The 16,704-nt window shown below is 46.5% G+C and overlaps 1 protein-coding gene across 2 annotated transcripts in view; it reads right to left on the bottom strand.

Moving 5' to 3' along the window:
* LOC8031038 (endoplasmic reticulum transmembrane helix translocase) overlaps positions 1–16,704 on the bottom strand; it is a 105,496-nt gene that overhangs the window by 75,207 nt on the left and 13,585 nt on the right. For both annotated transcript variants that reach the window (XM_040210932.2, XM_042292648.1), the window contains exons 7-11: positions 14,691–14,820; positions 8,102–8,284; positions 7,474–7,611; positions 3,099–3,219; positions 24–178 (exon numbers count right to left, since the gene is read on the bottom strand). In XM_040210932.2, coding sequence (XP_040066866.1) covers positions 24–178; positions 3,099–3,219; positions 7,474–7,611; positions 8,102–8,284; positions 14,691–14,820 — 727 coding nt within the window. The remainder of the gene's footprint in view (positions 1–23; positions 179–3,098; positions 3,220–7,473; positions 7,612–8,101; positions 8,285–14,690; positions 14,821–16,704) is intronic.

Raw genomic sequence — 16,704 nt, 5'->3', positions numbered from 1 at the left:
GAAACTGCGCCGAGGCGGCTCACCTTTGGTGAGGTTCCAGTCGATGGAGGTGAGTGTGGCCTTCTCGAGGGGGTCGCCCACAATGCCGTCGTCCAGCTGCGCCAGAGAGTGGCACGACGCCAGCACCTGGACGCTCTCCGGGGGGGCGTCCGAGACGGGGCAGATCTCGGGCCGGCCTCTGCGAAGCGGCATGGTTCGCGCCGCGACTCTTAGAGCGCTATTTTGTTTTGCGAAACAAACGACGTCCGTCGCGGCGCAACGGGGCAAAGCGTCAGTCAGTGCAAAGACGTTGTACGGCGACGACCGTCGCAGAGACTTTCTAGATGCATTCGCGGCGTCGGAGCGGTGCCAGGCAGACCGCTCCGTCTCACGTGCGGTCACATCGGGACTGCCCCATGACCTAAAGCTTGTCTTGCACGTAAAGCAACCCACCATTCCTAATGGTACCCATCTCAATTTAATATCAGGACGTCGACTTGTGTGTGCAGTGCGTTCTCTTTCCCAGATACATCTGCGACCACAAAGCTGCACTGTGTGCGGTCGAGTAAACGGAGCGTGTATATGCGTAAAAATGGGCGTTAATATGCGCAACGACAACTATATTTCCGTCATTTCTCGCCCATTGTGGCGAAAAGCTGGGGATTTTTTTATTGCAACCTCATTGAGAAACGGACCTAGTATTTGTGGGTAAGCACCAACACATACCGTGCCATTGGCAGCCAACAAAACCCTGAGTCTATATTATTGTGCTTGCTCTAGATAGTTTCTGTACAGTATAGTTTCTGTACAGTTGATGTAGCGTGCAGTGGCCAGGAACTGCAAGAATGTTACGAGTCTGTTGTAGCGAATACAGTAAAACCTCATTGATATGTTGCTCTGAGGACTGTGGGAAAAAAACATATAATCCGGGAAAACGTAAAAAAACAAGAATGCCGCAAAAGCTGGGAGCTCAGCGGGACCGGCAGTTTTCAACATAAAAGCCGGGAAAACGTAAAAACCGGGAATGTCTCAATGAGGCACTATTCTATTTCAGTGCAGCCGTGGACAGTAATGACTCGAGGGTTTGTTCACGGTAAAGAGATAGCAGTCCTACGCAAGTGCCACATTTACTTAATTCGCAGTTGTCAAGTAAGTGTCATCCTAAAATTAGCGCTTCTAATATAACATTTTCCCACTGAAAATATTTGCTTTTAGAAGAGGTTTTATAAATTGACTGAAGTATAATAATGACACTATACACCTTATTGTATAAGCAGAAGTTTTGCTCTAATATATGACAAGAGAGAGCACAACCCTAATAGTTCATAGGTGCACCAACACAAGTGCATGCTAGAAAGAAATAATATTTGTGAGATGTATCGCTTTACCTGGAGAGTAAAGCGTGAGACACATGGACGGCAGAATCGTCCGGTCTGACATCCGAACCGACAGTCCGAACGCCGCTCCGAATTGCCGCACGCGATAGTTTGAGACACATGCTTCCGACCTTGCATGCAACATTACGATCCGTTCGGCTCCGCCCAGGAGATCCAGGCACTCCAGCGGAGGTCCACGTTCATAGATCTCATGGTCCCAGATTGAGCGAAGTTAGGAGCTCGTTCTCACTAGCGCGTGCATTCTTTGCCAAGGCCATCTTTTTCGAATGGGTCCAGTGGGATCCACGCGTTTGGCTTCCCGTCGCCCGTCCCGTTTTCTTATTCGTCCCACCAGACCCAGTACGTCATCATGACGTTCGCGCTAGCTGAGCTGTCATTGGCTGGACGCTTCCGACAGTCCGTCCGCCGTGCGAAACTATCTGGCGGATGCACGCCGGATCGCCGATCCGACGTCTGAAGCAACCAAGTTTTTCGGATCAGGCAGTCGTATTGCCGGATTGGACGTCGGATCGGATGGATTTTTCGCGCATGTGTCTCGTGCTTAAGCGACAATCACAACTTTTGGTTGAAGTAAGCAAATTACGGAATTCTCACTGTCTGCAATGCATTCACCTTACAAGTGTCACTTCTCCGCAGTGCAGCCATGCTGTGCAAGAAATGTAATCAATGAAGCAAGGTCACTGCTAAACAAATACTAGATGTTGCACTTCAAAATATAGCGAAAAGCGGGAGTAAAGGCGCGAACATGCCAAGTAAAGATGGAAGCGGTCAGCGAGCCTTGAAAAAGGGGGTGGTGGAGGGGGAAGGGAGTGCACTCCTATACATCATATGGTCTAAACGACCGCACACCGCCTATGCCTTGAACAAACACAGCACATCGTAACATGGAAGGCATCCCTGTGCACTTCATTGCAGACATCCCAGCTGCGACATAACAGGCTGTCGGATTTTTGAGGAAAGAGTGAACCTTAGCTTGGATAAACATGGTATTTAGCACCAGTTCCCTTAGAAAATTGCAAAGCTTGTTCCATGACCAAAGTCAAGCAGAGAACTTACTTCTGACAAATACGTTTGTGGAACCGCGCTTGAGTGCTTGTCGCCACAGGCGGCGTCGCCTCCTCGACACGGTTAACGAAAGGGAACACCTTTTGAACTCTTCACTATAGCTGCTGCTCCACTTTGAAAATATCAGAGCTTCCTTTCTAATTTTCTTTGCACTCGGAGTTGAGACTTCATATTTTAAGACGCAAATCGGAGCAGTACAAGATGTCTTCGAGAGAAGGTACCGTTCGATACGTTGAGTCACTGCTCTACGAGTCGGGTCGCTGGTCTTTGAGGGAGATTTTAGTGTGCTAGTCTTTCATGAAAACACGCAGTGTATAGCATATCCACCAGTCCTTATCACGGCAGAGAAAAGCCCGAGTTCTCGTTCGTAAAGAACCGCTGGATTTCTCAAAGTTGTAGAAAAGGCAAGACAGACATTGCTACGACTAAGAGACGAGTCCGGCGTTCGGTGCCCGCATGCCAGACTCTGACGCCACCGTTCTGTCTGCGCGAAGAGCAGACGACGGTCTCGTTTGCTCCGACTGGAGGGAGGCAGCGGGTAGAGATGAAGGCAGCTCGCCTTTGCGTCCACCCACTACCCTTCCAATCGGAGCTCGGCGCTGCGAAGTCACCCTGCGCAAGAAGCGGACAAACTCATGCGTCCAATGGGCCACTCACTTGAGCCCGGCAATGCCCTCGACGACCAGACTGTCGCTGGTCAGGGTGCCCGTCTTGTCGAAGCAGCAGATCTCCACCTTGCCCGCAAACGGGATCCGGAACGGCTCCGTGCAGAACACGTCTGGGAGTACGGACAACGCGAGGGAGTGTAAGACATCGCCGTCACCGAGAGAACGGGAATGACGAGGCATTTCGTTCGGGTGCCCAGCCTCCAGCGTGCGCTCGTTGCCTTCCACCGTGCTATGGCTGCGTGTGCACACTCGAGGCTCATAAAACGCCGAAGTGTTATAGAAAACAAAAAATGTATGACAAATTTCTACGCAATTGTGTTGCATGCGTGAAATGTTCCAACATAGCAAACGTTTAGCGATACTCCGAGTTTCTGAATGCCTACATTCGTGGCGTTCTTTGTCAGATAATTTAGAAGGACATGCACCAGGGGGTCTTTTTATTATTATCCACGATATCGAAATATTTTTACAGTTTATAGTGCTTCATCGTCTCTTTGTAAATCTAGTGCTAGATTCGATATTAGCCCCGAGAAGTTCCCGTGGCGCCCCCTTACGGCGAACCGAAGTGACGTCACGGCGAGGAGAGAATTTTTCCCCGACTCGGCCCGCTCGCCCTGTGGAGGCTGTGACGACGCTAGCTGACGGCGCGCTCGTTTCTATTTCATTTTTTTGGCGTGTTTTTCGTAGGAAGTGTAAATTTTTATATTAACCTTTGTTGAGGTATGGCCTGTAGCTACAGGCGAAACTTCAACCAACACTTTAAGCATGGTTGACAGGGCAGGCAACGCATGAATCGCAGCTGGTATATGAAAATAAAGAAATATGGCCACAATTGCAGGAGCATCACTATAGAATTACATATCGCACAATAAATGCTGCTGATGGTCTGAATGAATTGGCAGGTTATTGTATATTATTTTTTTTGTATCTCTGTTTTTAAACAAGATCGCCGAAGCAGAAAAGCTGCATGCTGCTCGAGCAACATGTTAAATACAGTCTGGGCCATCAAGAAAGAATCACAAGTAAGACAGCCCAAGTGCAGGGGAACGGTAAAAAAACAAACAAGGAACATTTATTATATACATTGCTTGCATTTGACTTTTGCTGGATTCAGATAGTATTTCAATGGACTACACGGGTGGTATCTGTGGACTTGTCTATATCAACCCTCAAGTAATGTATAACAAACGTAAGCAAAGGTGTCTAGCTCGTTATTAGCCCCTTAAGCCCTAAAATTGAGATTTTACTTAAATCGAATTGTCTTGAAGCTAAAATACCAGATGCTTTTCTCACGCAGACTGTCGCTCTTCATAGGTTCCACATTTTCTGCTGCTAGTGCTGCATCTACCACTGGACAGACGTTCGAATGCTTGCTTTTACTCCTGTTTTTCTCTGATGTCAGAGAGTACAGCTGTAGGGAGTTTGGAGGCTGAGGGAGCTTTTGGGGACCTGCAGCAGTATCTCTTTTAATTGGAAATGACTATTCAAACTCAACGGTGTATTTTCGGAATAGGCTGGAGTAAAGAATGTCAGGAAAACGTATAAACATTCCATATTACGGCACTATTGCCGTGCATAGTTTGGCAGTTCAATACATATCATACAGACAACTGGGGGCAATTCGGCCGTTTTTGCTGCTACCACACAAACTAATTTCCAGTAATTGTGCAGCTTCTAAGAAATATGCCTGCATACGTGTATAAACTATATAATTAATTCGCGAAGAAGCTACATTTATGTAAAACAATCCTGTTCCACGGGCACTTTCAAGATCATCAAACGCACGGCCTTTAACACATCTGCGAACCAGCGCATGCAGAGTGGCAGCGCAGAGTCAGGGTCGCGAGCTAATTTTTCCGACCACCCAAAGGCCCATGATATAAATGCCACTTCAAATGCCTTGAAGGCGGGATCTAATATCGTCTTAAATCATGAACGTGCAAGGAACAGAATTCCAGCGTCTGAAACGCTTGCGCCATCGCTTCACCGACCCCTCGCAAGATTGCCTTGTGTCGTGTCGACGGACGGGTAGGTTCATCGGCGGAGTTGCCTCCACCGAAAGCTTTCGAGATTTGTAACCCAATTTTAAAGGAAAAAGGGACAAGCAGGCTTATAAAATGTACGGAAGCACGTCAATACCGGCCTTGTACACCAGGTAAACGAAGTCCAGCTCCACGAAGAGCTTGCGGCACACAACGCCAAACCAGGAAACCGGTGCTGGGAGGCGAGCCGATGCGAGATCGCGGAGCGGAGTACTCCCCCTGACGTCACAGTACACCTCACCCAACCCGGGCGCGGCGACCGCAGCGACGCTTGTGCTCGCTCTCGGGGCTAATAGCTTGTTTTTTAGGTTCTCGATGCAACGCAGATGAACAAAAAAACTATGCTCTTGTGCAAACGTGAGGCATGTGTGCGCAATACAGTGTAGACCGCATATAACGTATGTCTCGGGAGTCGCGAAAATCCGCACTATAAGCGGTACCGCACTATAACCAAAACATCAATTTTTTAGGCCAAAATACATGCCATCAGACAACTTACCGTTGTAAAAGAACTTATTTTATGTTAGATGAAAAAATAAGCTTAGTTTGAGGAAAGTCTTTATTTCACCAGACTAGTACACTTCTCTCTCAAGTGTGTCACACATTTTGAAACAAATGAGCGGCTTTTGCCTGGCGCAGCCTCTTAGCGGCGTCGCGGGTTGCGGACGGAGTATTGCGAGCGTTCAGGATTGCTAACCCTAATCACTTTTCTCTGGAGATGAAAACGCGTGAAAATTCGCATCCCATACGGTACGCGCCAGTAATACCTTGCATTTGAGCACACGCATGAAATGCGCCAAATAAGAAATCCGGGCGATGTTCGAGGACACAAATGTTTAGAAATCACCACTGTAGTCGAAGTAAACAAACACGACGACACGGGCGTTTCTGCCGACTTGAGAGCGCCGCCCCGACATCGCCGCTCGAGTAGGTGGATCTTACGTGCCGGGTTATCATAGCGACACACGACGAAAATTCACAGTCGAGGATAGCGCTTTTACGCGGAACGATGAGATGAACGCCGTCTACGACGACGATCACAACGTTGATCACAACCGACGCCTTGTTCGCGGATAGAAGCAGCCGGCCCGCGACGGGCATGCAACGCGCGCGAACACTTCTCCTGTCGTTGCGGTTGTTGGTTTCCAACGCAGTGGAGGGACGCACGCACGTGAACGACACGTGCGTGCGTCCCTCCGTCGCTAGGGCAACTGAAGCCTCTCTCTTCGCTTCTCCCGCTTCTTCGAGCACCCTCCTTGCCCCGCGAGTGCCGCTTGCGCAACGCTTGCGGCTCGCGCCGTCAGCGCCGTTATCTAGTGTCGCACAGGCAAGCGTGCTCGCTGCTCCGGTCGGCGGTGCGGTCGGCGGGCTGTGCCAGAAACCGCACTATAACCGGTATTTCCCGTCGCGCGCCTGCGTTTTAAGCGGTATGTAATTACATGGAGTTCTATGGGAGGCGAACCGGTGGTTTAAACAAACCGCGTTATACCCGGTCCTGCACTATAAGCGGTTACGTTGTAAGTGGTCTATACTGTACACTTAAACAAGCCTTGTAAAATAAACTACCTTTGCTCCTTTTAAGCCACCGAGCGCAATGAAGAATACAAATAATCTGTGCGATGCTTCTTTCATTTTAAGATAATTAAATATAGCAAAAATGCCATTTCAAAGGGCTAACAAAGACTTCTTCAATTTTTCCTAAATGTAGAGCCCTTCCACTTCACGTGAAGATGGAGGACCAGCAAAGCTGTTATCTTTACGACGTCTAGGACGATGCCTAGAGGACGACATCTAGGACGACCTTAAAAGCGAATTTTTGGACGACCTCAAGGACAACTTCTAAGACGACCTCGAGGACACCGCCTAGAGGACGACGCCAAGGGCGACCTCAAAGACGATGTCTGGGATGGCCTCAAGGACAACGTCAAGGACGACCTCAAGGTTGACTTCTAGAACGACCTTGAGGACGACCTCGAGGACAACGTCTAGGACGACCTCAAGGATGACTTCTAGGATGACCTTGAGGACAATCTCTCGGACGACCTCAAGGACAACGCCTAGAGAAATTCAGCCTTCCCGCTCTGGTGAAAATCAGAGCAGAAAGGCTGGAAAGGTTGCCGCCGTCACTCATAGATGGCGGTAGTTATTTGGAGTTTTGTGCTGACATTTGTTTGTCTGCGGACACGATACTGGGGAAACCAGCCCTTAACAGTTCTGCTGTAAAAATGAGTAGGCCAGGCATTAGCACGCTAGGGCACCGAAACCCCCTTAAAACCCCCGACGTTTCCCGTAAATTTTTAAGCCACAGAGCGGAGCTCTCACCCAGCCGCGTCAGTGCCAGCAGCGACGTGTTTACGGCCAGAGACAGCTCTATCGGAAGCTCCGGCGGGACGACAGACGTCAGGATCAGCGCACACTCCAGGAACAGCTTGTAACGGTTCCTGTTCGGGTCCTCAGTACCTGGGAGATCGGCCGACAGAGAGGAAGGTAAAGTACCCTCGAGTACTTACGGACTCTCGACAGATGTTAAGTAAAACATTTCGGACATTTCGTCTATCCTGGCATTTCGGAGGAAATAAAACATTCGCTGCTCGGATGATCGGATGCTCCTAGGAAGTCGTCGCAACGTTTCAGGGGCACAAAAACATTGTTTAAAGAAAGGCTTTTTCGAAACATCTTAATACGAGCACCAATCTGTGGTAGATTGAAAATTTAGATCCGTCTTAATGCTACGTATAAAGTAGAGAAACGCAAGATGCGCAACATGTCTTACGATGCACCGGGTGGTTATCCGAGAGCCATTTTGAGTGCCCCTGGCCCGCGTATGACGTCTTTTATAAATCTGTTTTAGGTCCCCCCTCCAAACATCGGTCCGGCCCTCGTTTTTGGCTGATTTTAGGGCGGACCGTCTCCGGGGAAGTTGCGGCAGGCGAGTCTGGTGGAGACCCACCTTTGATCCAGACGTAGGAGGCGGCGGCCACGGCGAACACGAGCAGGAAGAGGATGAAGGCGAAGGTCTCCAGGTTGTTGGCAGTCACCCGCTTCACCCCGAACAGGATCGTGCGCAGCAGCTTGCCCTGAGACGTGCCAAAGCTTGTGCGGAGCACATATGCCACGCACCCGTTGTCCGTCGCTGGAGGGGAAACGACAGAGCAGACGCCGTTCCGGCATTGATAAGATGCTTCGCCCGCCCGTACACGAGTCCGCATGTTTGCATCCGAGTGCGCTCGAGTACATGACCCTTGTATCTGCTTACAACTATGGAACAGACCAGCACAATCTATCACTTTAGCCCCGGCACTGCATATAACTATAGTCTGTTGCAACTCAAGAAGGTAAGGCGAAGGTAAGACGGGCCGGGGAGGAGGAAGCAGACGGAACGCTAGAGAAGAGAGGAGAAAACCTCCTTCTCTCTTTAGCGTTCCGTCTGCTTTCTTCTCCCCGACCAACCTTAACCTCGCCCTACCTTCTTGAGTTGCAACGGACTATAGAGCAAAAATTCCGCGGTACTTGCGAGGTAAAATCTATGCGCTACTTACGAAAAGCGGTCACTTTTAATGTTTTCAGAATTATTTTGAGCAGGCGGCGAGAGAATTATGTGTAACCAATTATGAAAATGTATGCCATCAACGACTTAATTTTCGCAAGCTCGAATCTTTGCAAACCGGTCCAAAGCTCAAAATTTTTAATTATTTTTGGGTTCTAAATTTCTTCTTATAGAAAATTAGAGCATGTGGTGACCATGAATCAAGGTGACCCGTGAACTCCGGCCCATTGCATTATTTTATTTTGAGTATTTTATACACAGTCGCCGACCGATTTTTCGGACTCCGATAATTCGGACACGTCCGATTATTCGGACGTTTTTGCCGACCCGTAACTTACCCCATAGAGTTATGTATAACATTGATCGAAATTTCGGATGTCATAAAGCTTATTGCTCGATATTTCTGACATAATTTGCGTGATTTCCTCAGTATACAGCCACAAAACAGCGATAACGCCGCAAGCTTAGTCGCCGCCATTTTGGTTGTTTTGATTTTGCCCTGTAGCCTCGATACCACGCCCTATGCAATAAACAAGCTGGGTTGAGGCTATTCGCGACTCCAACTAACTACAGGTGGCGCCACTCATTTTCCAAAATGGCGGTTATAGTGAGGGTCGGAGATGCGTGCTGCTGTTGAGCCTGTCTAGTGTGCTGGCTTCACTGAGCGACACAAATTATTTCTGGTAATACGAGGAAGCTAGGGTGTCATGTGCACAGGTCACCTCTTTAACCTGAAAACAAGAACGGTGTTAAGCGAAATATTTACAAAATGATGCGCGTTTTAATTCTGGAGCGAAACCGAAACTAACCTCTATTTTGGATTTAATTTCTCGATATAGGTCTCAATTTCGGATTCTTTTCTAACTCAAGATGTGTCTCACATCGTAATTATTTGGTTAGAGAAGTTGTTCGCGGAAACTTTATTTTGTGACATACATGTTCGATCCAGGCTGATATTTGTAGTTGTTGAAAAAGTCAGTGCTGATATTTGTGCGTTCTCGCTGCCTTTTCTCGCTCAGGTAATTGTCCTGGGAAAAAATTAACTGCGGGTCTTTTAATGGGTTTTTGGCTATTTAGATGACTAATCGGTTTGACATTATTCCCAGCACAAGAATAAGAGAATAATTAAAATTTTTACAATATGTCCACAAAACGGATAAAGTAACAAACGCTGTTCTCACTGCAACAACCCAAAGACGGAATCCGAGTCAGACAACTGAAATGTGTGTGTTTTTTATAGCAATGCGGGATGCATATGACTTTATATTACATCCAGTGTTTGACTGTTGGTTTATCTTGATAACGATGTCAGAGTTTTTCATATGCTAAAGAAAACAAAATTATTCCTTTCTGGAAAGACTATTATGGTTAAATGGCGTATTTTCGTGATTTTGGCGTTATTGGGGACAATTTTTCAGGCACTAATATAATTTATTGCTTACGATCTAATTTCAAACGCGCGAACACATGTGACAATCAAAAGTGTGCTAATTACCATCACTGGTACCAATTGCAGCATTTTTAATTACACAGTAATAAAATTAAAATAGTCTAAAATCAATGAAAACATTCTAGCTAATGTGAGAAATCCATGTAAAATTACATTAATTGAAGGTAAAGTATATTTTGCTATCAATGCCGCGACTTTTGACAATCGGCAAAACGTCCAAAATTGCGCCAACATACTACCAGACCAAATGCCCAAAAGTAAAAAAAAAATAATAATAATAAAAATCAAACATTTTTATGAAACAACGAAACAATTGCAGCACGTGTTCCGTTAGCGTTGGAAGCCGGTGAAACAGTAGTGAGTTTTAATATTGCGTATACGAGCGAACGCACGCGCTGTGTGTTTGCGTTAGCTTTCCGTGTTCCACACTGCGCGTGTGCGGAGCCCAAAATCGCGGTCTTGGATGGCACATGGCGATGAGGCGCAGGCACAACATGGGGCATGCAAATCTAACGCCAACGCACAGCGCTTGCGTTTGCTTCTATATGCAATACTAAAACTGTGTGCTTGCGTTAGCTTTGCGTGTTCCACACTGCGCGTGCGCGGAGCCCAAAATTGCGGTCTTGGATGTCGCATGGCGATGAGGCGCAGGCACAACATGGGGCATGCAAATCTAACACAAATGCACAGTGCTTGCGTTTGCTTCTATATGCAATACTAAAACTCTCCAGTACGGTACAATCTCACACCGGCTGCAGCACTACATTGGGACAGCGAAGAGTGTTGTTTCCATTCGAAAATGACATTCCGCGAGCCATGATCGCGAGCAGTTCCGCCGTGCCCGCCGAGCCGGAGAATCAGGGGACCCTCACTAGAGCGCTTCCCGTTTCTGCTGTGGAAGGGCGAGCGTCGAGCTGGAGACGCGAATAATCGAGTTTTCCGGTTCCGCTATAGCCAACATGCCCTCCGTCTGCCCATTCTTCTGGTTCTTCCAGATCTTCTAGCGGTCCATGTTTATCGAGTGCGACCGTGAGAAGAGTGGCCGTCTGCCATTCTTGTGGCCTTTTGAGCGCGAAGATTTTTGGCCAATAGGCTTAGTATTGAAGCGAGCTTGGTGGACTAAATGTTGTCTCCAAATAGTGCCAAATGGCACCAACTTCAACTTCTCTGGTTGTGCCAACGAAGGCGCCGACAAAGCGCAGCACCGTGCTCAGACAGATCAACAAACAAGTGAGAAGTGAACAATATAAAGCGGAAGTACCACGATAACTTAAAATTGACATCAAACAAGTCGAAAGTGGCCAATACGCACCGTAATATGCGCGGAAATTTGATACTTTGGCTGAAATCGATTTTTCGGACTGCTTGATTATTCGGACAATTTCGGGGTCCCCTCCAGGTCCGAAAAATCGGTCGGCAACTGTACTTGCGTTTTCAATAGAATGCGTGCAACGATCGCGTGAGGACCTCTGCACGCACGTTTTCTCGGCATTAGATCGTCACTCGATTAAGCGCAGCCTCTCGATACGGCTTCCGAAGTCCCAACATTCTGCTCGAATTGTTTGCGGGAGCTATTTTTCGTGAATCGAGTTGTGAAATTTTTGAAAATTAGATTGTCGCGAAAATTGAGTCATTTAGAGCAGGCGGGTCGAAAGTGTTCCAGTGCTACCCGATACATAGATGGCGCGACAATGGCAGTGCGCCCTCTCGTCGTAGGCGGAGGTGTGGACCGGCCTTCGGGTGTCTAGCGATGGCTTAGAGTGTGAGCAGCTGGCAAAAATAGTACAATATTTATTGTATTAAGATTCATTGTGAGTTGGGAGCGATTATAAAACACGTTTCATTTTCGTGATGCCAACACCACAATTCCCTTCCAGGATTACCGTAAGCTCTGAGGTGGTGATTCGGGACGGTGGATTCGGACCCAAGGAAAACGGCGCGGTAAGTTGGGAAAACCGTGTTTTCCTCACTCTGCGCAATTGTGTCACGTTTTTATTGAATTTATAACGAATTAGTGCATGGTTGTCAGACTGACTTGCTGATTTCTGTTTTACTTTAGCGAAAAACATTTTTTAAGTGTCAGGTGGAACAAATTAAAAAAACATTGATGTAGCAATTGCTAAATATTGCGACATTTTAAAGTAAATGTTTATTAGCGTCATTTTTGCGCGTTTATTTGCAAAATTACAGTGCCTTCAGTCACGGTATGTGATGACCTCTGGTACGCCTGTGTGGCTGGTTTAGTTTGTTTTGGAACTTCGTCGACGCAAGTCTGCGAGTGGGAGCACTTGGGGCGGAGGTCCTGGCAGGTACCGTGGATACTTTGGTTTTCTGCGTGTCGCGGTGAATCCCCCATCTAGCCTTCACCAGAAGTCACACTACTACTATAAGTATGAAAGGTTTCGAATATTGCGCCAGCTCTGTGTGCTTCGATGGCTCATAAAACTGTTTAGGAACGTTGCACTTAGAAGTTTCGGACGTGCAAAAACGAGTCCCTTTGTTCTTCGTTCAGTTTTGTACGAAGGCGCTTAAACTGAGATCAAAACCCAAAATTCAAAATGTGCGCTAATCACAAAAAAAAAACTAGTCTTTTTGTGTTACAGAAAGAATAAACAAAAAGAACGGACAAGGACGGACAGCTGCCCGTCCTTGTTTGTCTTTTTTGTTTATTCTTTCTGTAACAAGTTATCAAAAACCAGCACACTCACGTTACACTGTCTTTTTGTGTGCTTGTTTTTGCCTTAACACCTACTTGTCTTTAAACTGCATATCCTTAGAACTGCGATGGGTTCCTGAAGATATTTATTAGCCAAATTTGCAACTTTCTTCTAGGATTACAAAAAAGTGTGCTATTCTTGGGCATATCAACAGCTTACATGGTGCTATGATTCTTACTTTGTGTGACCGTGTCCTGCTTTAAATGGATTATCTCGCTTGAACTTACACAGTGAGGCTCTGCGAACAATTTTTGTTGCATTCTTTTATTTTCGGGTGAGTAAAAAATGTACTTAATCCGAATATTTTTCTTCATCCAATAGACTTCAAATTAAGGAGGTTCTATACTGCACACGAGAATCGATAAATATACAAAAACCTATCACGATACTGCTGCCTTTATGAGGACTCGGGATAAGAAAGGCTGAAAGAACCACTAACGCATTTCCTATATTCTTACTGCCACTTTCTTACTTACGTCAATTTTTCACGGACTTTACGAATCGAAGTTACGACAATTTAGGAGAAACAACGAGAGATACCTATTTTATCTTAGAGAAATAAACAATGATATCTCATGCCAAAACATGATAGGAATAAATGACCAGAACCAAAAGCCTCCCATGCAAAACAAGCTTTGAACTTGTACCTATTATATTTCCACATCTTCAATGCAGTTCCATCCAGAGCTGCGAAAGTACTTTTGAAAGTAATCGAGTTAGAATTACAGTTCTTTCAGACGAAATGCAGTAAGCTTATAAAAATGGTTTCAGATACACCCATCCGACGATGTCGAGATGTGCTGCGATTATTGACCAACTGCTAAATTTCCGACGCGAGAAAGATATTGAAAAGGTTCCATTTCGATTCGGCACTCTGCTACGGCAGAGCATGAGGTGGTTGCAACCCGCGGTGCTGCTAGTGAGACTAAATAAATGTGAATTTGTGCAACTGTCAAAGTAATTTCGAGAAGAAATCGTAAGTGAACTAACTTAGTACAAGTTTAAGTTGTTACAGTTCATGAAATTGCATCGTAACTTCTTTTGTATTTAGTTACTGATATTGCAACCAGGTGCTGTAAAAAGGGAAAAAAAAAAAACCATGTTTTCTTCGCCGCAAAAATAAATGCTCAGTCTCAGTCCAAACGTAGTGCTGGCGGTCGAAACCAGTTTGAGAACTCGCCATCATCCGATTCACAAGTCAAAAGCGATTCTCAGAAATTTTCAACGGGACGATGGGGCTTCGATATCGGTATCAGATGCCCAATCACCTTTACGCATTCGCAGGCCCCGTTGTCCACCATTTTCGCATTCAAAATGTCCGAAAATCGCGCGTAACTTTGAAATCAGACGACGGCACTCCGAAACTTGGGCGTCCGGTCTGAACCGTTGGGCGCCACGTTCAAGCAGGGATCGGACGCTCGGCAAGGCGGGGACAATTTTTGCGGCGAGAAAAAGGAGGCTTCCCTTTCTCCCAAACATTCGGTGCTTTTGGTTAGTCGCTGCGAGGTCGGGCCCGGGTTCGGACCCACTTCGACGAGCGGTAAAGGTGTGGCCTCCAAAGCGCCTCCAACCTGTGCTTCCGCTTCACCGCGTCGCAAGTGTCGCACCATTGCCTGTCGCGATCCCAGAGGCGACGCGGCGGAAGAGGCAGACAGGGCGGACGCTCGTTCTGCTGCAGGTTGCTCCGCGGCCGAATCATCAACAAAAACCGAGGCAGACGCGAGTCGGGTCACGCGACACTCCGGCTTTTGCTACGTCGCTCGTTGCCACTTTGGGACCGCTTTCGACGGCGAAAGTGTGGAAGTGCTCGAGGGCCCGGACTCACGCCTCAGGCCGGGGCTGGTCTTGGCGAGGGGCGTGTGCTGCAGCACCTTGGTGCCCCCGAACAGGACGTGCAGCCGTCCGTCCGTCTCTATGTCCAGCTGGTGGTCCAAGTCTGCAGACTCTATGGGTTCCTGTCGAAGGTGGAAGAAGACGTCACGATGGCGGAATAGGTTTTTTTAGTGCGCAACGGGCAAATCGGGAGGAAAGAACAATGCTCCAACTGTCTCTGAAGAAAAATCGAGCACGGGGCTCCGATATCCTAAGCCCGACGCTCGACTTTAATGCCAATGGGGACACTTTAAGCGAGAGTTATTATGCGCCGCTCTCCTCTCTTCAGCATGGGTCGCAGGCCGAGGATGTGTCGCGGTTTTCGCAATGCCTCGCAAGATGGCCGAGCAACTGAAAAGGAGGTACTAGCTCGACAAAAGCGGTGACATGTTGAGCGTGACCATCTCTATTGAATGAAAATAGGGTTTGTCACAATTTAATCGGCAGAACCTGGCCTTCGTAGAAAACAAGCGGTGCTTTCGTATTTCAACGTAATCTGCAGTGAAGCACCGCAAGAACGCAGCCAAATATATTTTATTTCCAAGGCATCTTGGAAAGACACTGCTTTAATTGACGGATGTTTTGAAGAGTCACTTCCCCAAAATCTGTGTCAATTAAAACCTCCCCTACCATTTTAACTTTTTTTTTTTATAACTTTTAACTTTTTTGGTGAAGAAACATTTGGCTCCTGGTGGGACAGGGCATCAAAATAGAGCAAAACAAAGTCCCAAAAAAGCACAGCCATTCTTTGAACTGCACGAATCCTAACTAAATGTGTTTCAGAATTTCCAGATTTCTCGAGTCATTTGTATAATTTCCAGCAAAAGTAGCCACTCCTAGGTGGATCTTGACAAATGGATGACACGGACAATTGCGCGCACGTGAAAACCATCGGCATGGAAAGCATTCCCTGCAGTCTACCTTCTAAGTTCAGCAGAACTCCACAATTTGCGGCGATTAACCGGAGCGCACTATTCATTCTTTCACGGCCGTAAGCTAGTAACAATAACTATCTTAAGCACGAATTCAATAAAGTGAGGCAATTACCGAGCTTGCAGGGTTCAATTCGATGTACACTAGATAGAACTCGGCAAATGTTTGCGCTTATATGAACAGAAGTGACGAAGCTGACGAAGGCTGAACATCAACTATGATCTGCCAACACTTGAGCAATTCTCGAACCATCGCAACACTAATACTAACTAGTGATGAGCCAAACCTTTGCCAAAACAAAAATTTGGCAAAGAATCTGGAGATTCAGCATAGCCAAACATTTGCCTAACTTTTACAGAAATTCGGCAAAGATTCAGCAAAAACACGGAGTTGTCAGACTAACTGATATTTTGTTTTACTTTAGCGCAAAGTATTTTTAAGTATGTATCTAGTAATACAAATTATTAAATTAATGTTACGTAGCAAAATCTAAATAATGAAATATTTTGAAGTAAAAGTATATTGGTGCCCTTCTTAGGCATTTATTACAAAATTACAGCGACCTCAGTCATGGTAATAAATTTTTACAAGCTCCAAGTGCAGGCACTGTCAATAAAATACTACCTATGCCCCACGTTCCCTTATTTGACCACATTGGGGACCAAGACACATTGCTCCCCTACACAACCAAGAATCTTTTTGTCCTATTTTGCAACATTATTGAAGGCTAGCCACATGAACAAAAAAAAGCTGTTATTAAAGGAAGGATATCACTTTCTACCATTTTAATCACTACTTTCATTAAGGGTTGATAGCATGCAGTTTCTCATCCACATTTATCCTCAAAGCCTCACTATTGTTTATAATGCGTAAAATATCCACTAGTCTATATCTTTTGCACAAAACTTTTACCAGGAGCAGTACTAACGACAATAATCAATCGGCAAGTTTTCCGACGTCGGCGCATCATTCGTGGTAGCACATCCTGCCGTTCAATCTATGCTGATCTATGCGCAGGGCAGAAGATATATTGA

The sequence above is a fragment of the Ixodes scapularis genome, unplaced genomic scaffold (assembly GCF_016920785.2).
Source record: "Ixodes scapularis isolate PalLabHiFi unplaced genomic scaffold, ASM1692078v2 PGA_scaffold3__209_contigs__length_174095766, whole genome shotgun sequence".
NCBI classification, from domain to species: domain Eukaryota; kingdom Metazoa; phylum Arthropoda; class Arachnida; order Ixodida; family Ixodidae; genus Ixodes; species Ixodes scapularis.
This window is presented reverse-complemented; position numbering and strand designations above follow the sequence as displayed.